The following is a 23,967-nucleotide window of genomic DNA, read 5'->3' on the forward strand; positions in this document are numbered from 1 at the left end:
TTGTGATACATTATGACATGGTTTGCTTGGACCGTTTCTCGATCGTTTGGTTGGTTGTAGTTGGTTCATTTCTCGATTTAATCATGTTTCGTGTTTGACGTTTGTTTTGGAGATAGAACCGAGACTTGAATGGCAAGGTGCACATGTTATAGCCATGCTTGATGTTCTCTTGTATGAATTTTGCTATTGATTTACCATCGATGCGGGTGCGGTAAGGGCCGACTTGTGCTAACGGCGATCCCCTCGTCCTCGCTTGAAATACTAGGTTTACTTGCTGAGTCTCCCCGACTCATCCCCCGTTGTTTGCTTTTTAGGTCCGAAGAATGGCGTCTTCCCCAACCCGGTTCGGCAATCCCGTGGAAATGAGAACAAAAATGCTCACCGTGATAGATGCCCGAGAAGGCCGAGCCTACCGCCGGATCACGACATATGTGATGGTCGATGAGGGCCTAACGGACTTGGTGCCTCACCCGTACGTAGCATGGCATGGCTACACTGACGGAGAATGGGTTGGACCCTTACGTGGGTTCAATGGACCTTTTGGCGGTGTAGGCGAGCCGGCTCCGGGGCATGCCACAGGTGGGGTGTAGATTGGCCATGCGGACGGGAAGTGGGGAGGAGATGTGGATGGAGTTAGAAGCGAGAAGACGAAGTAGAGGGGATAGGATCACCCAGCCGAGTTTTGCTATTTATAGTGCGTGTGAATTATGTGTTGTTTGCCATGGCCCGAATGGCTTGTTAAAACATGTTTGCATGCACTGTAAACATAAGGTTTGCTCATGATGTTGCTTGTCTAAATTCCGATGTTGTTTTGAATATGATTGTCCCGAAATTATGCTTCCGCTTGTGTGTAACGAAAGATAATAATGAACGGGATGTCACATGAATAACCCCGAGGTGGGGGTGTTACATAACACACACCATTATCCAATTTACCAAGTTCCTATCGAAACCCATAAGAATTATTACCAAGTCGAGGAAATCCCACTCAACATGATCATGGGCTTTGTTCGTGTCTAATTTCAAAGCACAAAATCCCTATTTCCCTTTCTTCCTCAGTTTCATGTGACCTTGGTTAAATTTCAACATTAGGGGCCTTTGCTAAACCACTTGTGGATTACTAGTTTGACTTCCAATTTCAAATTGTGATCAATAATATGTTTTTCTTGTACTTTGACTCTATTAATTGTTTGGTTGGCATGGAATTGAAGCGTAGGCCAAGCCTTGCAGCTGAAGTGCATAGGCCCACGGAATATTTCATTGACCACTATATTTAGCGGAAAATCATTGCATGAAAGATACGATCACGTCGGTCATTTTATGTTTACTGGGTCCGCCTCATATTTGGGGCCCAGCTGACAAAATGAATTAGCCATTAGAACCTACGTGCGACGTGTATACGAACAATGCAATATTGATATGTTTTGTTTAGGGGTCGTGGACGATCCCTTATCTTCTTATACAATAAATATGATAGCTAAAATCTAGGTGTCAATACTCATGACTCTTGAATAGTAAATGAATTAATAAATGTCGGTCATGTTAAGAAAGTTCATCAAAATTAATTCACTAATTAGTGGGACAAACTTCATATCATTGGATGTCTTCAATGAAAGAGCTCGTAGAAAATCAGTTTCACTTGCTTAAAGACCTAAAAATTTTCCGCCTCTTCATTTGATATTTTTAGGAGACTTTCCCTTTTCCCTAAGAAGATGACCATCTCTAACGTTACCACATTCGTTATCAAGTCAAACCATACATCAAAGTTTGCATCCAGAGATTCCAAATTGGCAAAGTTGGAGAACACTCATTGCTCACTGCCTACACCAACGTTGGCACAGCTCTCAGTGGTTGATCCTTTTGTAAGGTGAGGCCAAATTTGTCGTCCATGTTCATGTCTTCAGGTTCAATCCCACCTTCATGCTTCCAATTGAAGCAATTGAGGAGCGAACCCAACATCATATGCAACATCCTCAAGGCCAATGGCAAGCCTGGACATACACGCCGACCTCCGCCAAATGGAATCAGCTCGAAACTTTGTCCCTTCACGTCCATTTCCGACCCTAAAAACCTCTTGGGCATAAATGCATTCGGGTCCTCCCACAACGTACCATCTCTCCCTATGGCCCATACGTTGACGAAGACTTGTGCGCCTTCCGGCACGGTGACGCCGCTGATTTCTAATTCCGCCCCTGATTTCCGAGGGAGGAGTAATGGAACTGTTGGGTGCAAGCGGAAAGTTTCCTTGACGATGGCCTGTAAATAGGGTAAGCGAGCGATGTTTGATTCATCGACGAGATTGCCTTTTCCGATGACTTGATCGAGCTCCGTTTGGGCTCTTGATAGTTTATCCGGATTGTGGAGTAGCTCGGCCATTGCCCATTCTAATGTGTTAGAAGTTGTATCGGTGCCCGCGACAAACAATTCCTATGTTCAACGAACAAATATGAGTAAAATCGCTTGGTTGAATAATAGCTGAGCTGCAAATTGAGCATGAAATGGTATAAAAATTCCTACTCCTAAAACTATTGGTACAAGCAAGAAGAGCCATATATAGAGAAGCAATGCTATAATACATCATGAATTTAAAAATTACAAAAATGAAATGATTATACCATAAGTGCTAAATTCCATGCATGAAGTACAATCAATTATCAAATACCTATTGACATTTGCAATCGCTTCCTAATCCTTTCAATTGGGGCAATTTGAGTCTAAACCTTTATCGGAAAATGCAATCCAAACTCGGAATTGTTTCAGAAAGTGCAATTTAAGAATTTCAAATTAACAACTTTTGGTACTGTTCACCAAAATAACAGGATTGAATTTTTTGAAGAAGGTTTAGATCTTAATTATACCAATTGAGTAGTCTAAGACTGGATTTATACATAAAGCTTAGGAATTTTAGTGCCATTTTTCCTCGAAAAATGTATGTCTTCTGTTCCAGCAATTTAAGCGTTCGGCATATTAGTCAGTTAAGCACCTAATTTGCTGATGGGAATTGAGCCAGAAAAAGATCAATAGTTACTTAAGAGCATAGACAGAAATTGCCAAACATAACAACATTAAGTGCTTGATTTGAAAGATCTCCATGTCCTCATTCTTATCTTCACATATATCAATTAGTGTATCCAGTACATCGTCCTTCCTAGCATAATCCGATGCTGCCCTCATCTGCAACCTTTTCCGTATCAATCCCTCGAACATATCCAACAATTGCCCGAAATACATCTTCATTCGACGCCTCGAACCTTGCGGGTCAATCTTCTTGAGCACTGGAAAATAATCTGCAATGTTAGGTTTTCCGGCCTCGACCGTGATACGGGAAACGATCTTCTTGAACTCGGTAGCAGAAACAGAAGAAGGGTCTGCTAAATCCAAGGAGAAAATGGTGTTGGACAAGAAGTTAAGGGTCGTCCTGAAAGCCGCTTCACCGATGTCCACTGCATCGCCGACTTGAGCGCTTATCTTAACGTGGGCAAGAAGCTCTTCTACTTTCTTGAGACGCAATTGTTGAGTCGCGTCGAGCTTCTTGTTGGTGAATATGTGTAGGTTGCATACTCTCCTTAGGTTTCTCCATAGAGGCGAGATGGGCGCCCAGGGCAAACCAAGCGCGTCTTGCTTGAATGCAGTTATCGTATCGGGGACCATGCGGTTCGAAAAAGACAGGTCGTGGGCTTGGAGGATTTCTCTGGCAACGCTAGGTGACGAGATGACTATAGTGATTATGAACCCGAGGTCGAGCTTAATGATGGGGCCGTAGGCGAGAGCGAGCTTGGCGAGGGACTTGTGCGGAAGATCGCCGAGCTCGAGGAGGTTACCGATCACCGGAAGAGGTGGTGGACCCGGTGGGAGATTGGAGGGACTCGTGCTGGCCTTTTTCTCGAGGAAACGAAGAGCTTGGACTACAACCCAAACGAGGGAAGCACACAGAATCAACGCCCAGAAGTCCATCTCTCTCTCTCTCTCTCTCTCTCTCTCTCTCTCTCTGTATATTATGACGGGGAGAACAGGCACAAGGCATGGATGTGCGTATAGTATAGGGTTTTCGAAATGCCAAGTGTCGAGCCATCACTGCCTCCTTTTCCGATCCTTTAGCTTAGTTGAAGGGGCAATCCCCACGTGGGTAAAGACCCAAGCGCAAAGAAAAATGGAAGAGACAGGTATGATAGTAATAATAATAAAAAATGATAGTACTGATAAGACATTTACTGCCAAAACACGTGTGTGACAGTTGTAGCACGTTGGCCTCCACCAAACCCTCGATTATCTCATCGGAAGTGGAGAAGGATCGTAAAGATAACGTTTTCTTTTTTCCCAATGAAAAGAATCTTCAATCAAATTTCATGATGGATGTATTTGTATACGGGCTCTCGTCATGGCGGTCCCAAAATTTTCATTAATGTTAATCATCTTTGTCAAAAAAAGCTTTTTTGTTATCGCGAGATAGATTCTTATAATTGAATTTCCCTTCGATTTTCAATGTCTTTCGAATGAAAAATTAGTAGCTAAATCTTATAAACTGGACATGTAAATGACAAGTAAACCTCTCTTTTCATTTTCCTCTTGTCGCTAATTTTGTTGAATTCGGTTTCGATTTTTTCTTATTTAATTCGAGATTATATTCGGCCGAATAGGCCCATTCTTATCTAATCAAGGATCACATTTGATGTTGGCTTAATTAATGGATTCATAGTGGAGAAACATTAAATAAACGGATTGTATAGCCTTTTTTTAAATACATGCGACATCTGTCATCATTAATACGACTAGTTTTACTATAAAAAAAAACACGTAGCGTAAATGTTATTCCATGAACTTTCATAAAAGTATCTTGTTTGTTTCAACTGCGTCTCAGGCATTTTCATCACTATTAACTTTTTTGGGGTTAATGTGGTATTCCCTTCGCTAATAAACTATTCAAATCATTATGCAGCACAATGCTCCTTGGAGGGGACACGATTATAGTAGTGGAAAGAGATCCTCTATCCTTATCGCATTTTCTTGCGATGTCTCTACCATCTCAAATGTTAATTCACGTGATAAAAACTTGTCACTATAAATGCATTAATTTGATGGTCGAGATTGTTGGGATGCAAATCGAGAACACAATACAAGGATAAAGGATCTTCACCCATCATATTAACAACTTATAGTCACATTGAGCAGTCACTTGTGATAAGCCTCCAACTGAAAGCGAATTGGGAATTTAGGGTAGTAATAATGAAAGTTTTCGACCTTCGGAATAGAGTGATAGTATTTCTAAAGTACACGAACATTTTAGGTATGTAGGTCTATGCGTTGTTTCTATCATCAACATCTAGGACTTGACTTTGAGTCTGGCTCATACCCTTTATACAAACATAATAAGCAGTAAGTGCTCTCTTGTTTTCGTTCATACAAAAAAAAGTACTACATTCTTTTCAAACTGGCTTGGGAATAACTCTGAGAGGTTGAGCTCTTTGCAAGGTGATCCCAAACTTCTCTTCCATGCTCATGTCCTCTAGCTTGACCCCGCCTTCGAGCTCCCAATTGAAGGAGTTTATGAGCGAACCAAGCATCCAATGCAAAATCCTCAAGGCCAACGGCAAGCCGGGACATATGCGCCTACCGGCACCGACCGGAGCTAGCTCAAAATCTTGTCCCTTCACATCGATTTCGGACCCTAGAAATCGCTCCGGCACGAACACATCCGGGTCTTTCCAAATGCTAGGGTCTCTTCCTATAGCCCACACATTCACAAGAACTTGTGCACCCTTTGGGATAGTGAAACCACCGATCTCGGTTTCCAATCCCGATTTGCGAGGAAGATAGAGAGGAACTGGGGGGTGGATCCAGAGAGTCTCTTTTATGATGGCTTGTAAGTAGGGCATGCGAGCGATTTCAGATTCTTCTATGGGTTTCCCTTTGCCAATGACTCGATTGAGCTCGGCTTGCGCTCTAGAGAGCTTCTCGGGACTGTGGAGTAGCTCGGACAATGACCATTCTAGTGTGCTCGAAGTAGTGTCCGTTCCCGCAACAAATAAGTCCTATAAGTGTCCACCACAAGAGATATTAAACGATGCATGTCATTGTGATACATGAACTTTTTATTTACTGATATTTTAACGAACAATTTATATCTCTACATATTTACAAATTTCTTTTATAAAGAGATAAGATAAGCTAGAAATCGCTATTGTAACTAGATGGGCATATGCACAAACTAATAACAACTTGCAAAATTATCCTGTAAACCAACTTTTGCATTCAAAATTTTCAGCTCTATTGCATTATCGAAAGAAAACAAATAAGAAAGGTATTGCTTGGGTCCGGTTCACCGTCCACGTCCACGTCAAAATCCGACATATGTAGGATCCACGTGAGTAAACAGTATATCTATGACATATCTTTATTCAAATGATTGTTCGTTCAATAAGCTTTTAAGAAAAGTGTTAAAAAAGTGCTAAACTTATTGTATTGGTATTAATTTAGTTTTAAATCTTTTGACCTAAATTCAATTTAGTCCTCCTAGCTAATTTTGGCTGAATATTGCTGACTTGGACGCCGAATGGCGCTGACGATACATTTTTAATAATATTTTAATTATTTTTTATATTATATATTTAATTTTCTTTTTTTCTCCTGTTTCCTCCGGTAGCCGACGAGGGCTGGCCTCGCCTGAGCGACTTGCCAGAGGCGAGGGTCGGCGAGGCTCGAGCCCTCGCTAGTGGCTGGGCGAGGTCGTGCGTCGCCCAACCCCTCGCAAGGCTCACCAGGTTGACCTCGCCGGCCCTCTTCTCTGGCCGATCGTCGAGGTCTGGTGACCGATTGGAGGAAGAAAGAAGGGAAGGAAAACAACAGGAAAGAAAAAGAAAAGAAAAAAAGGAAAAATAAATAAATCGAAAAATATTAAAAGTTATCTACGTCAACGTTGACCGAGTCACATAGGTCGGCTAACGTCCACGTCAGCAATATTCGACCAAAATTAGTCGGAATGACTGGATTGGCCCTAGGTCAAAAGGTTTAGGACTAAATTAGCACCATTAAAACGTTATGACTAAATTAGCATTGATGCAATAGATTTAAGACTTTTCTGACACTTTTCCACAACTTTTAGCATTCAAAGAATTATTAGAAAAACTCAATCTTCACCTTCATTGATGTAGCCAGTGATAATTAACAAAAGACCGAACCGTGCCTTGTCTTAATACGGGTTCCTAACTCAAAAAATTGTCTATATTCAAAAAGATTTTAAAAAATTGTATGCGAATCTACAAGTTGATACTAATCACATTTTGAAAGTTTTGAGCATCTTATATCGAATAAGTAAAAGTTCGCGAGATCAAGAGTTAAAAAAGAAGAAGTAAAAACTAATGAAAAGCCAATCCAAGGTAGAAAAGTGAAGGCCAGTACTAAAATTCCATTAATTGCTACGTTGATGAAAATGATAACTAAGGCAAAAAAAGCATGATCAAAGTACTTGAAAAGTACCAAGAGAAAGTGCTTGATGAGGAAAATGTCCACGTCCGGGCTCTTGTCTTCTCTTGCATCAAGCAGTGTGTCTAACACATCGTTCTTTCTAATTGAACCAACCGTTGCCCTATCTCGCAACCTCTTCTCGATCAAGCTGTCGAAGAGCTCGAAAATCTTCATGAAATAGACCGTCATACGCTGCCTCGAGCCTTGTAGGTCGATCCTCTTAAGCGCGGGGAAATAATCCGCCAGGTTTGGGTTTCCGGCCTCGACCATGATGCACCAAACAAGGTCCTTGAAGTCTCTCGCCGAACCGGACGGGTCGGCCAAATCCTCGGACAACATGGTCTTTGACAATAGATTGACTACAGTTTTGAAAGCCACTTCGCCTATATCGACAGCATCACCCGTGGACAGGCTTCTCTTGATGTAGCCGACAAGCTCTTGAACTTTCTCGTGGCGGATGTGTTGATCGGACTCGAGCTTCTTGTGAGAGAATATGTGCAAATTGCATATCTTTCTAAGGTTCCTCCAAAGAGGTGAGATGGGGACCCAAGGCAAGCCGAGCTCGTCTTGCCTTGCCTCAAGGCAGTGATTGAGTCGGGGATCGTGCGGTTGGAGAAGATTGCATCGTGGGTTTGGAGGATCTCTCTTGCGATTGCTGGAGATGAAACAACAATTGTGGTTTTATGACCAAGTTGAAGCTTGATGATGGGGCCATAAGTGCGAGCGAGCTTGGCGAGGGACTTGTGCGGAAGATCACCGAGCTCGAGGAGGTTACCGATCACAGGAAGAGGTGGAGGACCGGGTGGGAGATTGGAGGGACTCGTGCTGGCCTTTTTCTTGAGAAAACGTAGAGCATGGACTAAAACCAAAACGAGGTAAGCACATAGTATCAAAGCCAATAAATCCATCTCTCTCTCTGTCTTCTAGTATATGATAAGGGTGGAGAACTGGTATGACTCACTCGACATCTTCCATTCAATATACCAAGAATTGGATATATATAGAGGGTTTCGAAATGTCACGTATCAAATTATCGTTTCTTACTTTTCCTATTGTGTACGAATTTGCTCCATGTTCCTATCTTCATCTTTAGCTAGTTGAAACCAACTGTGAATCCCCACATGGGCTGCACATTTTACCCATGCGCAAAAAAAAAGACAGAAACATGAATTGCAAGCAAAATGAAAATGAGACAAGGAACATTAAAGTCATCGGTACATTACAGTTTTGAAAAGCTTGTAAGTAGCTGAGCATGGTGGCGACGGAAGTAGGACGCGTCCCATTAGTTTTTTTCTTTAGCTCTTAATATATATAATAAACCTAATATTTACAAAAGTAACTATTTATTCGAAACTCGGGCATTATAATTTACAATTAGAAAACTATGGAGTCTTAGATTGACTATTTGATATCAATGAACATAAAACTCGTATATTAGAAGCTGTATATGAAATGGTGGGCATCGTCGGGAAAATATTATACTAAATTTCGTTAGTAGCTCCTGGCTGCACTAACATATGAAATGGTGAGCGCGTCTTGCTTGAATGCAGTTATCGTGGCGGGGACCATGCGGCTCGAAAAAGATGCATCGTGGGCTTGGAGGATTTCTCTGGCGACTCTAGGTGACGAGATGACTATAGTGGTTATGAACCCGAGGCGGAGCTTAATGATGGGGCCATAGGTGCGAGCGAGCTTGGCGAGGGACTTGTGCGGAAGATCGGCGAACTCGAGGAGGTTACCAATCACCGGAAGAGGTGGTGGACCGGGTGGGAGATTGGAGGGACTTGTGCTGGCCTTTTTCTTGAGGAAACGAGGAGCTTGGACTAAAACCCAAACGAGGTAAGCACATAGTATCAACGCCAAGAAGTCCATCCATCTCTCTCTCTCTCTCTCTCTCTCTCTCTCTCTTCTCTCTCTCTCTCTCTCTCTCTCTCTCTCTCTCTCTCTCTCTCTCTCTCTCTCTCTCTCTCTCTCTCTATTATGAGGGGAAGAGCAGCTATGACGCATGGATGTGCGTATAGCATAGGGTTTTGGAAATGCCATGTGTCGAGCCATCACTGCCTACTTTTCCTGTCTTTTAGCTTGGTTGTGAAGAAATTGTGTTTTTTCTGTTTTTGTATTTCTCATCTTCTCTTGTATTGTACAAGTGTATTGTATATATAGATATTACAAGAGCCCTAAAATAGGAATGATTGAGGATGATTAAGGTAAGTAGAGATTATGAGAGTAATATTCTTAAATTAGATACAAGAGATAAGATTGCTGATTAGGAACATTATCACCCTCCTGCAAGAGAAGCATTGTCAACAATGTGAAGCTTGGACCGTAAAAGACGAACCCGTGCTGATGACAGACCTTTGGTGAAGATGTCCGCGATTTAATCACATGTGTTCATGTAACGGATGTCAAGTAACTGGCGACCCACTAGTTCACGAACATAGTGATAATCTATTTCAATGTGTTTAGTGCGACTATGAAAAACGGGATTCCAAGTTAGGGCAATGGCAGAGATGTTGTTGCACCACAATACAGGAGTGCGGGGAAGCGAGATCCATAGTTCTCGGAGAAGAGAGAGGAGCCATTGAATTTTAGCAGCTGTTTGAGCAAGACAACGATACTCGGCCTCTGTAGAAGAATAGGCAATAGTAGGTTGCTTCTTTACACTCTAGGAAATAGGGTTGGCCCCGAGAAATAAACAATAGCCACTAGTAGAGCGACGATCATCGGGACTGCCGGCCCCATTAGCTTCACAATAGGCATGTAAAAAAATAAGACCAGGCTGAAGTTGCATGCCATAAGAGATTGTGCCTTTCATGTATCGAAGGATACGCTTTACAGCTTGCCAATAGTGTTCTTCGGGTGCTTTAAGAAATTGACAAGCCATGTTAACAGCGTAGTTAACCTCAGGACGACTGAGAGTAACATATTGAAGTGCTCCAACCACACTTATGTATAGAGTAGGATCTGAGACAGGGTCACTGCGTGAATGAATGACCGAGTTTATCCGAGGTAGCAGGGCTGGAAATAGGCTTGCAGTCCAGCATATTGGTGCGATATAAGAGGTCATGAATGTACTTTGCCTGATTAAAGAAGATGTGATGGGGGCTTCGTCGAACGAGTTGAATGCCCAAGAAATAAGTCAAAGGGCCTAAGTCCTTCATCTTGAATAAGTGGCGAAGTTCCTCAATGATAGCAGAGATAGCAGTGGAATCATTTCCTGTTAAAATAATGTCGTCAACATATGATAATAGATAGATAATGGTAGAGCCATGATTGTAAATGAAGAGCGACGGATTCGAGATAGTGGTTGAAAAACCAATGTCTTCGAGCCGAGCTGTGAATTTTTCGAACCAAGCGCGAGGTGCTTATCGTAGGCCATAGATGGATTTGTGCATTAAGCAAACAGAATGAGGAGCAACAGGATCAACATAACCTAGTGGTTGAGCCATATGTACAGTTTCCTGGAGATCGCCGTGCAAAAATGCACATTCGACATCAAGTTGTTGAATCACCCATCCATAAGTGACAACCAGCGTGAGAATGACCCGAATAGTAGTATGCTTTACGACAGGACTAAAAGTGTCCACAAAGTCAATGCCAGGCTGTTGGTGAAATCCTTTCGCTACAAGGCGAGCTTTGTAGCGATTGATGGTGCCATTTGGGTTATGTTTTATCCGGTAAACCCATTTGCAGCCAACGACGTTCATGGTTGGATTAAATGGCACAAGCGACTAGGTGTGTTGTTCCTGTAAGGAATTAAATTCCTCATCCACAGCTTTTCGCCATTCAGGTGATTTGGAAGCTTGAGTGTAGCACGTCGGCTCCAAGGGAAGAGAAGAAGTAAGAGCAATGGGGTAACGAGCAGTAACGGTTTTTGGTTTGAAAATACCATGTTGAGAACGTGTGATCATGGGATGAGTGCGGGTGAGAGGTGGTGGGGAAGGGGGTGGTATGGTGGTAGGTGGTATAGGGGAAGGTAAAGGGGGAGATGGGGGGTCATCTATAGTTAGCGAAGCAGAGGCAGCACCGTCGGCGAGGCTAATGGTGGGCTCAACCCATACGGTATCCGTAGGGGCGAAGGTTGATGGTAGCCAGATGGAGATAGGACCAAGTGAGGGCAAAGTGGTAAGAGATGGTGGAGAGTTAGAATTTGTGATAAACGGGTAAACAGATTCGTCAAATTTGACATGATGAGATATGTAAACTCGGTGACTTTGCATGTCAGCGATACCCTTTATGAAAGGTACTATAGCCTAGAAAACAACACGAAGAAGAGCGGAACTCCAATTTGTTAGAACAATAGGGATGGAGCTAGGGATAACAAAGGCATCCAAAGGCTCGTAAATGAGAATAGTCGGGAATTTGTTGAAACAATTGTTGATATGGGGAAATTTAAGAAATAATAGGCATGCGGTTGATGAGATATATAGCCGTCTTGAAGGCTTCAAACCAAAAGCGAGAGGGCATGCCAGCTTGAGCTAAAAGAGCGAGACCAGTTTCAACTACGTGGCGATGTTTCCGCTCAACGACACCATTTTGTTCAGGCGTATGTGGGTAGGAAAATTGATGACAAATGCCTTGAGTATGAAAATAAGATTCAAGTGCATCACTAGTGCATTCGCCACCAGCATTGGAGCAGGAAAATTTAATTCGATGGTTAAATTGATTTTCAACTTGCGATTTGAAAGCCAGAAAAATTTCGTAAAAATCAGATTCATGGCGCATAGGAAATATCCAGCTGTAATGAGAGAAATCATCAACAAACAGTACATAGTAGGAAAATTTTGAAATAGAAGATATTGGGGCTGGGCCCCATACATCACAATGAATCAGTTCAAGTGGAAATTAAGTGTGTGTGTGAGACAACAAAAAGGGTAACTTGCAACTTTTGCCTAACTGACATGCAGAACAGAGAGAGTTGTCACGCTTATTTGATATTCGAAGTTGTTTAAAAATAAGATTTTGAATAGCTACAGAAGAGTGGTCGAGACGATGATGCCAGGTGGAGGAGTCAATGCGAGAAGAAAATGAAACTTGAGGTTTGAAGCAAGGTTTGGGGAACCGCATAGGATAAAACCCATTCTCAGTCCAACCGTGGTGTAGAATTTGCCCCGTTAGCTTGTCCTTCACAACAAATTGAGAATCATCAAATAGAAAATAACAGTTGTTGTCTTTAGCAAAACGGCTAACTGAAATTAAATTGGTAGATGCTAGAGGACAACGAAGTATATTAGTTAATTGCATGGAAGAAACGGGATGTGAGAGAGAAGTGGAACCAACATGAGTAATAGACAAACCTTTGCCATTTCCAACCTGAACTTCATTACAACCACTATAGGGAGCGGAGATGGAGAGATTACCTAGATCAACTTTAATATGATGGCTAGCCCCAGTATCAGTATACCAAGTGCCATCGTTAGTAGGTGGTGCAATAGCCATGGCAGCAAGTTTTTCTGGAGGATTATGACCGTGGTATGCATAGTTCATGCGATGATAGCAGTCAATGGCACTATGGTCGTGTTTGTTGCAGATATGATAGATCAGGCGACCAGTATTCAGTTGATGACCTTGAGGTCGAAATGATGGATTAGGGAGAAGTCCGGCTTGATTGGAATGACCCCTGCTGCGTCCCCTATAACCGGTGCCACCCCTATAGGGACGAGGTGTGAATGAGTGTTGCCAAGGAGAGAGAGTTCGAGGTTGCCGGTTTGCAATAAAGGCAGAAGTAGTTTTGGATATTGAATCATCAGTGATGCTCAATTCTTCATAGAGTAGGAGATTGTGTAAATCTTCAATGGTGATGGAAGTTTGATGAGCACGAACACGAACAGAGGATGCAAAGGAGCGGTAAGCAGCAGGCAATCCATCGAGAATGCAAATTAGGAGATCATCATCACTTACTGGGGATTCGCAAATTGCGAGTTTATCAGCTAAAGTTTTGAATTGTTGGAGATATTCTTGCATGGTGAGGTTGCCCTTCTTGAGGTGATGTAATTGTCTTTTGAGAGACATTACATGAGCAGGAGTGAGAGAGGCATAGTGACGAGCGAGGAAATCGCACGCGGCTTTTGCAGAAGTAGCGCCAATGACATATGGAAGTGCAGATTCAGAGAGAGTAGCGTTGATCCAGGAGAGTAGCATATGATCTTTTTCGATCGATGTCTTGTGTAATTTTCATCAGTTGAAGCAAGTGCTTGGGAGGTTCCATCAATGTAAGACATGAGGTTGTGGCCTTTGAGAATTGGTTCAAAAAGAGAGCGCCAGAGAAGATAGTTCGAGCTGTTCAGTTTGATGGGTATCGAGTTGGATATGTTTGAGATAACAAGTGAGGGAGATACGACAGATGAAGACGACTGAGATGATGGATTAGGGCTTGTCAACATTTTCTTTGGGAAGAAGGAAGACGATGAGGAATGAGATGAGAAAGAAACTTCAGGATCGTAAGGCGGATTATGCCAAATGCAGCTCTGATACCATGAAGAAATTGTGTTTTTCTGTTTTTGTTTTTCTCATCTTCTCTTGTATTGTACAAGTATATTGTATATATAGATATTACAAGAGCCCTAAATTAGGGATGATTGAGGATGATTAAGGTAAGTAGAGATTATGGGAGCAATATTCTTAAATTAGATATAAGAGATAAGATTGCTGACTAGGAACGTTATCAGGTTGAAGGGGCACTCCCCACATGGGTCAAGACCCAAGCACAAAGAAAAATGGGAAAGATTTGAATTGCAAGCGATCCTTTTCAAATGGAAAAGAAGAAGAAATGAAAAGGAAACGAGACAAAGGCCATAGAAGTCATCGATACATAGAGTTTCGAAAGGCTTGTGAATAGCTGAGCATGGGTAGGAATGAAATTAGGACGGATCCCATTAATTTTTTTTTAGTAAACTCTTTAAATCTGTCTAAAAAAGTTTGATATAATATTCCTAACCCACCCCATATCCCTTACCCGACTTAATATTCTGTAATAAACAATAGCCATGCTTTAGTTGTAATTTTCAGATCTTCGTCGTCGATTAAATTCCGGCGTTGTATTACTTTATCATCTCAATTTATCGTCAATTAAATTTTGGCAAATTATTTTGTACTTCATCGTCGATTAAATTCCGATGAAACATATATGTTCCTTGTGATTCATTGAGACCCATGTCCGAAATCGCCAACGAACCCGTATGAATCCTTTAGTGAAAGGTCTTTCGTCGACCACCATTTTCAGCGAAACACTGTTATATATGTCCCTTGTCAACCGCTTGGGGCTTTCCTTCAATCATTCATTGTCCATCATCTATATTGATGGTCAACTAACACCGAACCATCCATGAGATGTCACCTTATACGACTCCTCGTGCTAGTGATGGGCTACTTTTCCTCCTTTCTTCATTGAGACTCATGTCCGTAATTGCCACAGAACCCTTATGAATCCTTCAAAGAAAGATCTTTCGTCGATTACCATTTTTGACGAAACACTGTTATATATGTCCCTTGTCAACCGCTTGGGGCTTTCCATCAATCATTCATTGTCCATCATCCGTACTTATGGTCGATTAACACCGCACCATCCGTGAGATGTCACCTCATACGACTCCTTGAGCTAGTGATGGGGTACTTTTCCTCGTCCAAGATCCTCCTCCCTTCTTCCACTAGGTCACGATGAGCAACTAGGGCCGATTTAATTATGTTATCATGTCATAATTATTAGGAGTGAGTAAGATGGATCGCCCAAATCGGGATCGGACCAGACCGAACCAGACCGATTGATTTGGTCCGGTTCTCGGGAATATCGGTCCGGTTCCCAGTTCTAGGGTGGGAACCGAACCGACCGGACTAGACCGTTAAATATATATTTTTCTAATTTTTTCATATATATATTATTTACTTTTTAAAATTTTTGAAAAAAATAGAAAGCCTAATCTAATTTCTCCAATTCCCACTTGCCTTTACCAATAAGTGATTGGTCCCATTGGAACCGGACCGGACCGATGGTCCGATCCGGTCCACGATCCCAAGACTAGTCGGTCCGGTTCCCGATTTTTGGGTTGGATCGGATCAGATTGGGAATCACTCACCTGTACTAATTATTAGTAGAGATTATTGATGACAGCTGTAATGGTAATATGATAGTAATGATAAGAAATTTGCTCCCAAAACACGTGTGAGGCAGTAGGTGCATGTTGTTCTCCACCAAACCCTAGATTATCTCATCGGAAGTGGAGAAGAATCGTAAAGATAACACATTGTTTTCCCAATGAAAAGAATCTCTAATCAAATTTCACGGTGGATGTATTTGTATATGGGCTCTTGTCACGGTAGTCCCGAAACACGCTACAAGCGTAGGCTCGTTTTCATTAATGTTAGGTTGCGTTTGGTAGCTAGGACAAAATTTAGGATATGATAACATTTATCCTATCCTGTGTTTAGTTCCTACTCAAGATAGGATAAAATCGGATATAGCCTGGATAAAATTATCCTAGGAGGGAGGTGAGATAAATGTGGATATGATTTCTAACATTGATAATATAAAAGCTATTTTTTCGAAACAAACTTTTTAAATAATAAAAATAAATTAGTAATTGAGTTATAATATTAAAAAGATAATTTAGAATACAAAAAATAATTAACGTTTTTATATATTCCTATATTATTTATATAATTGATTTTATTTCTACTCTATAATATATATTTAATATCTACATTATTACACAATTTAGGTATAATAGTATAGTTTATAAGTTGATAAATTTTTTTATAAAGGACTGATGGAAGGGTATAAAAAATTAAAAAAGAGATGGAAAAATTAAAAAATTGAGTAAATAAAAATGATGTAGAAGAAGCCAGATTTTAATAAAAAAATTCAAATTTTAAAATAATCTTTCTAATTCTCGAAAAATGAGGGGCAATGAAATTTCTGAAAAAACCTACCCTCTCTCGTCTCCTAATCCTATGTATCTCTGGTTCACGCTGAAACTTCATGACTCTTTCATAGTTTTTTAGTTCACGTCAAAGCTCCATGAAAATGGCGAGAGAGTCTAAGCTTCTTCTCATTCGTAGCTCTTCGGTTCATGTCAAAAGTCCATAAAAGCAGCGAGAGAGTCAAAACTCTTCCGTAATTTTGTGATTCATATTGAAATTTCACAAAAGTAGCGAGGGAGTCCAAATAATATACTTTTCGTACTCACAAAAGTGAATGATCATATTTTTACTCTTTTACTAGATTTTGCAGTGAATTATAAGAGATTTTTACAATATTCGTTTGTGCATTTTCGGATTTATTTATATTGATATGTCGTAAAAAAACAAATAATGGACGTGATAAAATATGAAAATATCCGGCTTTATAACTGCGATTTACCAAACAGTGGATATGATGTAGCAAAATCTTGAATTTTATATCCTATCCTATCCAATCTTATCATGGCTAGAAATCCAGACGACCAAACATAGCCTTAATCATCTTCATCAAAAGAGGCTTCTTTGTTATCGCAGGACATATTCTTATAATTGAATCTTCCTTCGATTCTCAGTGTGTTTCGAAATGAAAAATTAGCAACTAAATCTTAGAAACTGGATATGCAAATAACAAGCACACCTCTCTTTTTATTTTCCTCTTTTCATTAATTTTCTTGAATTCGGTTTTGATTTTTTATTATCTAACCCGAGATTATGTTCGGCTGAATAGGCCTATTCTTATCTAATCAAGGATCAGATTTGATGTTGGCTTAATTAATGGATTCATGGTGGACAAACATTAAATAAATAAAACCTTACAAAAAAAAACATTAAATAAACGGGTTATATAACCTTTTTTTTAATACATTCGGCATATCTCACCACTGATATGGGTAGTTTTACTATAAAAAGAAAACACGTAGCATAAAGGTTATTCCGGTTCTCTCTTATGAACTTTCATAAAAGTATCTTGTTGGTTTCAACTATGTCTCGGACATTTTCATCACTATTAACTTTTTTGGGGTTAATGTGGTATTCCATTCGCTAATAAACTGTTCAAATCATTATGCGGCACAATGCTATTTGAAGGGTACACGATTATAGTAGTTATAGTAGGAAAGGGATTTATCCTTATCGTAAATTCTTGCGATGTCTCTACCATCTTAAATATTAATTCATGTGATAAAAACTTGTCACTAAATGCATTAATTTGATGGTCGAGATTGTTGGGACGCAAATGGAGACACAATACAAGGATAAAGGATCTTCACTGGTGATAAGCCTCCAACTGAAAGCGAATTGGAAATTTAGGGTAGTAATAATGAAAGTTTTCGACCTTCGGAATGGAGTGATAATATTTCTAAAGTACACGAACATTTTAGGCATGTAGGTCTATACGTTGTTCCTATCATCAACAACTAGGACTTGACTTTGATCTGGCTCATACCCTTTATTGGCTTGGGAATAACTCTGAGAGGTTGAGCTCTTTGCAAGGTGATCCCAAACTTCTCTTCCATGCTCATGTCCTCGGGTTTGACCCCGCCTTCGAGCTCCCAATTGAATGAGTTTATGAGCGAACCGAGCATCCAATGCAAAATCCTCATGGCCAACGGCAAGCCGGGACATATGCGCCTCCCGGCACCGAACGGAGCGAGCTCAAAATCTTGTCCCTTCACATCGATTTCGGACCCTAGAAATCGCTCCGGCATGAACACGTCCGGGTCTTTCCAAATGCTAGGGTCTCTTCCTATAGCCCACACATTCACAAGAACTTGTGCACCTTTTGGGACGGTGAAACCGCCAATCTCGGTTTCCAATCCTGATTTGCGAGGAAGATAGAGAGGAACTGGGGGGTGCATCCGGAGAGTCTCTTTTATGATGGCTTGTAAGTAGGGCATATGAGCGATTTCAGATTCTTCTATGGGTTTCCCTTTGCCGATGACTCGATTGAGCTCGGCTTGCGCTCTAGAGAGCTTCTCGGGATTGTGGAGTAGCTCGGACAATGCCCATTCTATTGTGCTCGAAGTAGTGTCTGTTCCCGCAACAAATAAGTCCTATGAGTGTCCACCACAAGAGATGTTAAACGATGCATGTCATTGTGACACATGAACTTTTATGCACTGATCTTTTAACGAAAATTTATATCTGTAGATATTTACAGATTTCTTTTATAAAGAGACAAGATAAGCTCCGAATCGCTATTGTAACTAGATGGGCATTTGTAAACACCAATAACAACTTGCAAAATTATCTTGTAAAGCAACTTTTTCAATCAAATTATTCAGCTCTATTGCATTATTGAAAGAAAACAAATGCGAAAGGTACTGCTTGGGTCCGGTTCGCCGTCCACGTCCACGTCAAAATCCAACATATATAGGATCCACGCGAGTCAACAGGATATCTATGACATACCTTTAGTCAAATGAGTGTTCGATGAATCAGCTTTTAAGGAAAAAGTGTCAAAAACAGTGCTAAATTTATCACACCGGTGTCAATTTAATCATAAACCTTTTGACCTAAAATCAATTTAATCATTCTGACTAATTTTGGTCGGATATTACTAACGTGGATACCTGGCAACGCTGACGTGGACATTTTTAATAATATTTTAATTATTTTCTTATATTATTTATTTAATTTTCTTTTCTTTTTTTTCTCCTCTTTCCTCCGGTAACCAGCGAGGGCTGGCCTCGCTTGAGCAACCTGCCAAAGGTGAGGGCCGGCGAGGTCGACCTCGGCTGGCCTCGACCTCGCCGGCCCTCACCTCTGGCCGATTGCCGAGGTCTGGTGATCGGCTAAAGGAAGAAAGAAGTGAGGAAAACAAAAGGAAAGAAAAGGAAAAGAAAAGAAGGAAAAGTAAATAAATAAACAAATAAATATTAAAAGTTTTCCACATGAACGCCGGCCAACCGTGCCATGTAAGTCAGCCGGCGTCCATATCAGCAATATCCGACCAAAATTAGTTGGAAAGACTGAATTGGCTTTAAGTCAAAAGGTTTAGAACTAAATTGTCACCATTAAAATGTTTATGGATCTAGGACTTTTCTAACACTTTTCCACAACTTTTAGCATTCAAAGAATTATTAGAAAAACTCAACCTTCACCTTCGTTTATGTATCAAGTGATAATTAACAAAAGACCGATCCGTGCCTTGTCTTAATACGGGTTCCTAACTCAAAAAATTGTCTATTTTCAAAAAGATTTAAAAATTTATATGCAAATCTACAAGTTGTGATATTAATCACATTTTGAAAGTTTTGAACATCTTATATCGAATAAGTAAATGTTCGCGAGATCAATATTTAAAAAAAAACAAAAAGTAAAAACTAATGAAATGCCAATCCAAGATAGAAAAGTGAAGGCCTGTACTAAAATTCCATTAATTGCTATGTTGATGAATATGATAACTAAGGCAAAAAAAAAGCATGATCAAATTACTAGAAAAGTACCAAGAGAAAGTGCTTGATGAGGAAAATGTCCACGTCCTGGCTCTTGTCTTCTCTCGCATCAAGCAGTGTGTCTAACACATCGTTCTTTCTAATAGAACCAACCGTTGCCCTTTCTCGCAACCTCTTCTCGATCAAGCTGTCGAAGAGCTCGAAAATCTTCGTGAAATAGACCGTCATACGCTGCCTCGAGCCTTGTGGGTCGATCTTCTTAAGCACGGGGAAATAATCCGCCAGGTTTGGGTTTCCGGCCTCGACCATGATGCACCAAACAAGGTCCTTGAAGTCTCTCGCCGAACCGGACGGGTCTGCCAAATCCTCGGACAACATGGTCTTCGACAATAGATTGACTACAGTTTTGAAAGCCACTTCGCCAATATCGACAGCATCACCCGTAGAAAGGCTTCTCTTGATGTAGCCGACAAGCTCTTGAACTTTCTCGTGGCGGATGTGTTGATTGGACTCGAGCTTCTTGTGAGAGAAGATGTGCAAATTGCATATCTTTCTAAGGTTCCTCCAGAGAGGTGAGACGGGGACCCAAGGCAAGCCGAGCTCGTCTTGCCTCAAGGCAGTGACGGAGTCGGGGACTGTGCGGTTGGAGAAGATCGCGTCGTGGGTTTGGAGGATCTCTCTTGCGATTGCTGGAGACGAAACAACAATTGTGGTTACATGACCAAATTGAAGCTTGATGATGGGGCCATAAGTGCGGGAGAGCCCGGCAAGGGACTTGTGAGGTTGAGAGCCAAGGCTTAGGAGGTTACCGACGACCGGAAGCGGCGGCGGACCAGGAGGGAGGTTTGAAAGAGTCGTTTTGCTCTTCTTTCTGACGAAAGAAAGAACTTCGAACAAACCCCATACAAAAATGAGACCGAAAAATAGGACCAAGACGTCCATAACTAAGGAGGCTTTTGGTGTAAAGCTACAAGCTGATGCTCTCTCTTATGTTTCAGCTGGGGTTTATAACTTGCGTCCATCAAGGGACATCTGGTGAGTATTTATCTGAGTAGAATATTTGAATGTTCAAAATGTGGGGATCCTGCTCTTGTAATTAATATGCTATAACTAATACGTCCAATCATAAGATTTCAGCAGATTACGTTCACATGCGGCATCCCACATAAAAAATTATCTAATTTAATTTCAACGTATCAACTGAAATTCGATTACATATTATAGTGCACTAAGAGTTAAAGTGACAAATTAAAAAATGGAATTTGATAACGACAGGGCTTCAAAACTCAACTAAATTCATCAATAATTCTTGACTCGAGAGTTGCTTTTGACTGTTCTCGCAGCCAACTTTGTCCGTCGCCCTTGGGATGGCGACCAAAACTTTTATCAAGTGGTCAAGTTGCAGCTTGACATCCCTTAGATATCATCCGGAGATATTTTCTTTCGTTCTCGTCGATGCGTACATGAGGACAAGGACGATGTCGGACAAGTTGCAGCTTGCTATGGGCAGCTGGGATGTCAGAAAACAAGAAGACGAAAGAAATATCCTGTGCAACCACATGTTTTTGAGTGTCTTAGGTGATAATGTCTTATCTCACCAGATTACTTGTGCAAATGCAAATCCTTTATCCTCTCCACGTTGAGTCAAGGTTGCAAAATGGGCTCAATAGGCGATAATTACATTTTAACTCGCGTTTACCAAAACCACCACAAGAGGGTAATTGCGACATCTCTAGAAAAAGGTAATATACATGTGTCACAGGCCGGCAGTTCCTTGACCGCAGAATAGCCCGTGCTGCACCTGATGCGTCATTCACACCATGCTAGCCCTCGTTCATTAGTTGTTCCAAAGAATATGACGAATAGCTTTCTCATATGGATCGTACCACGCCCAGTATAGCTCGGGCTTCTAGTCCATCGAGCGAGACACACAAATTTTATCTAGGTAAGATAACGGGTTTCGGCCTGCCATGGCCTCATCAGGAGAGCAACATCAGCTCTCGATCAATTTATGCATGGAAGGCTAGCCCTGCCTTTAGAGCTCCTAAGGTATAGTTCTTCCATCCTAGAACTCATAGTACCAACCGACTTGACACCACTCCTACGATCCAGTTGCATCTCATCCCTTCTGCGTCTTCATTCTTCAACCGATAACCCCAAGCACCACTTGCAAGGGTACAGGTGTACGAGAGAATCACGGTCCATGACTCATGTCTATTTAGATCTTCCGGGGTTATTTATTTCAATTACTATGTACAATGAAAACAATTCTGAAGAGACTGCAAATTTGATTCCGTGAACTTGTACTAGTAGACACCTCAATTTTCTGCGATTGGAGTGGATTTGCCTTTAGAAATAGGATGGAGATGTGATATAAGTACTTAAATTATTCTGAGCACTAATATCCGGAATAGTCTTGTCACGAAAAATAAAAATGCAGAGACTAAAAGTAAAGAAGTTCTGAGGTACGTCGGAAAGTGTAATTTCCTTTTAAAATTTTGTAAACGTAGACGTCATACGTCAATAATCGATGCCACTCATTACTTCCCATAAGATTTTCAATAGATTCGAGTTTGTACAGATGTGCACGATACGACGATGGTCGGTTTCATCCAAATTTGATAGAAAGACTTCAATTGTCACCACAGAGAGTATAATAATTCGAATTTCAGATTTCTGTATCCGGATGATATTTGAAGGGTTTATAAGCTTTACCTTCCAAATTTGTGTAATGGGAGACGGGTGGACCTTTGCCAGATAGCTAGGGTTGAGAAATTAAACCCCATGTTACAAACTCTGTTGTCTCCGGCACGAGAAAACTTACTTCAGGCGACAAATTTCTAGGGGCATCTTACCATAAACCATCGCTGATGCATACTTGTCGATAGGTGAGCTGCCGTCGTGATTGGCTTGACATTATAATTGTTGGGCTACAAACTATCAGATGAAAAAGACCCTTAGCCACCATCGCATTAGGAAAAACATCATTTATTTCCTCGTTTCAACCATTGATTCAAATAAATGTAATTTATTTTTAAAATTATAACTAAATGTTAGCAGTTGAGATTGTGGGGATCCAAACGGGGAACCTAGTATGAGAACATACTATCTTCACTTGAGATATTAACAACTTAATAATCGAGCGGTTACTTTGGAATGAAACTGAATTAAAAAAATTAGGGTTCTAATATGAAAGTTTCTAAAGTTCACGATAGTGTGAAAATATTTCTAAAGTGCAAGTTCTCTTTAGGTAAAGTGAGTCTATAGTTTTAAGCATCAACAACTAGAACATGGATACAATAAGGATGTTCTTGGGTAAAGCTACAATTATGTTTCAAGGGGCTTTAACATGTGAATATATTTTGCATCTGGACGCACTGTTATAATTCCACCCATCGTGAGATAATTCGCATGTGGCAACTTCTGGGAAACACGTATATGAATCTATATGCAAATAAAACAAGACATATAAATATATGTAGGACAAAGAAGGAAGAAGAGAAAATCTGTATCTTATGACTAATACTTCCATGGCCATCCGCAAGATTTAAACAAAGTACAACTAAATACTAACACATAAACTTCAATGTTGATGATTTTGTCAGGAGCAAGATTATTATTGATGGAAGTCATCTTGCGAGATGATTTTAATGTTGCATAATGACATGACCAGGATTTAAAGTGGACTAACAAACTGAACATTAATTAAAGAATTTAGAAAACTAATAGTCAAGTACGTCCCATGCGTCGCACGGCGTTGTGGCAATTGTCAATAATTCAATCTTTAGCCATAAAAAATTGTCAATAATTCAACATATTTGCTGTGTCCATTAGCATTGTCTTCTTGTCGTGAGGATAAGTTATGGAGTTAAAAAAATTTGTATAAATGCACCGAAATTGTTGGATTCTCATTGGATCTCTGGCGGCTCACTTTGTCTTTTGCCCTTCTGATGGTGACCTGAAAATTTGGCCATGAGTAATATGACTTGGGTGGTGGCTTCCAGTCTAAATCAAACGGGCATGATATATATCCTTTTGTTTTTGCTGATGTGTAAATGAGAATAGTGACAATGTGAAATAAATCCAAATCTTCATTTTGGTACAAACAACTGGGATGTGGGGATATATTGGTTCCGGGAAGATGGATAAGCCAGCA

The 23,967-nt window shown here is 40.7% G+C and overlaps 2 protein-coding genes and 1 pseudogene across 2 annotated transcripts; all 3 read right to left on the bottom strand.

Annotated features, from left to right (window-relative positions):
• Positions 1 to 1,573: 1,573 nt before the first annotated feature.
• LOC115687099 (geraniol 8-hydroxylase-like) lies at positions 1,574 to 3,992 on the bottom strand. Its single transcript, XM_056319727.1, has 2 exons — positions 3,043 to 3,992; positions 1,574 to 2,427 (listed from the first exon to the last, which is right to left on the bottom strand). Exons 1-2 carry the CDS (start codon positions 3,952 to 3,954, stop codon positions 1,822 to 1,824), a joined length of 1,518 nt encoding a protein of 505 aa, XP_056175702.1. The 5' UTR covers positions 3,955 to 3,992; the 3' UTR covers positions 1,574 to 1,821.
• A 1,181-nt stretch (positions 3,993 to 5,173) lies between these two features.
• Positions 5,174 to 8,427, bottom strand: LOC115687100 (geraniol 8-hydroxylase-like; annotated as a pseudogene).
• Positions 8,428 to 17,593: 9,166 nt separating this feature from the next.
• On the bottom strand, positions 17,594 to 20,858 carry LOC130134471 (geraniol 8-hydroxylase-like). Its single transcript, XM_056319823.1, has 2 exons — positions 19,863 to 20,858; positions 17,594 to 18,467 (listed from the first exon to the last, which is right to left on the bottom strand). Exons 1-2 carry the CDS (start codon positions 20,751 to 20,753, stop codon positions 17,832 to 17,834), a joined length of 1,527 nt encoding a protein of 508 aa, XP_056175798.1. The 5' UTR covers positions 20,754 to 20,858; the 3' UTR covers positions 17,594 to 17,831.
• Positions 20,859 to 23,967: the final 3,109 nt, after the last annotated feature.

Source organism: Syzygium oleosum, unplaced genomic scaffold (genome assembly GCF_021117445.2).
Source record: "Syzygium oleosum isolate NSW1041296 unplaced genomic scaffold, Sole_v2.1 Sole_v2.18, whole genome shotgun sequence".
Taxonomy (NCBI): domain Eukaryota; kingdom Viridiplantae; phylum Streptophyta; class Magnoliopsida; order Myrtales; family Myrtaceae; genus Syzygium; species Syzygium oleosum.

What these genes read in the sequence shown, in the direction of transcription:
- LOC130134471 (XM_056319823.1), bottom strand. Translation starts at nt 20,753, where the DNA reads ATGGACGTCTTGGTCCTATTTTTCGGTCTCATTTTTGTATGGGGTTTG. An exon ending in TCATCAAGCACTTTCTCTTG is followed by an intron (nt 18,468 to 19,862) that starts GTACTTTTCTAG and finishes GGACACTCATAG; the next exon opens with GACTTATTTGTTGCGGGAAC.
- LOC115687099 (XM_056319727.1), bottom strand. Translation starts at nt 3,954, where the DNA reads ATGGACTTCTGGGCGTTGATTCTGTGTGCTTCCCTCGTTTGGGTTGTA. An exon ending in TGTTATGTTTGGCAATTTCT is followed by an intron (nt 2,428 to 3,042) that starts GTCTATGCTCTT and finishes CGTTGAACATAG; the next exon opens with GAATTGTTTGTCGCGGGCAC.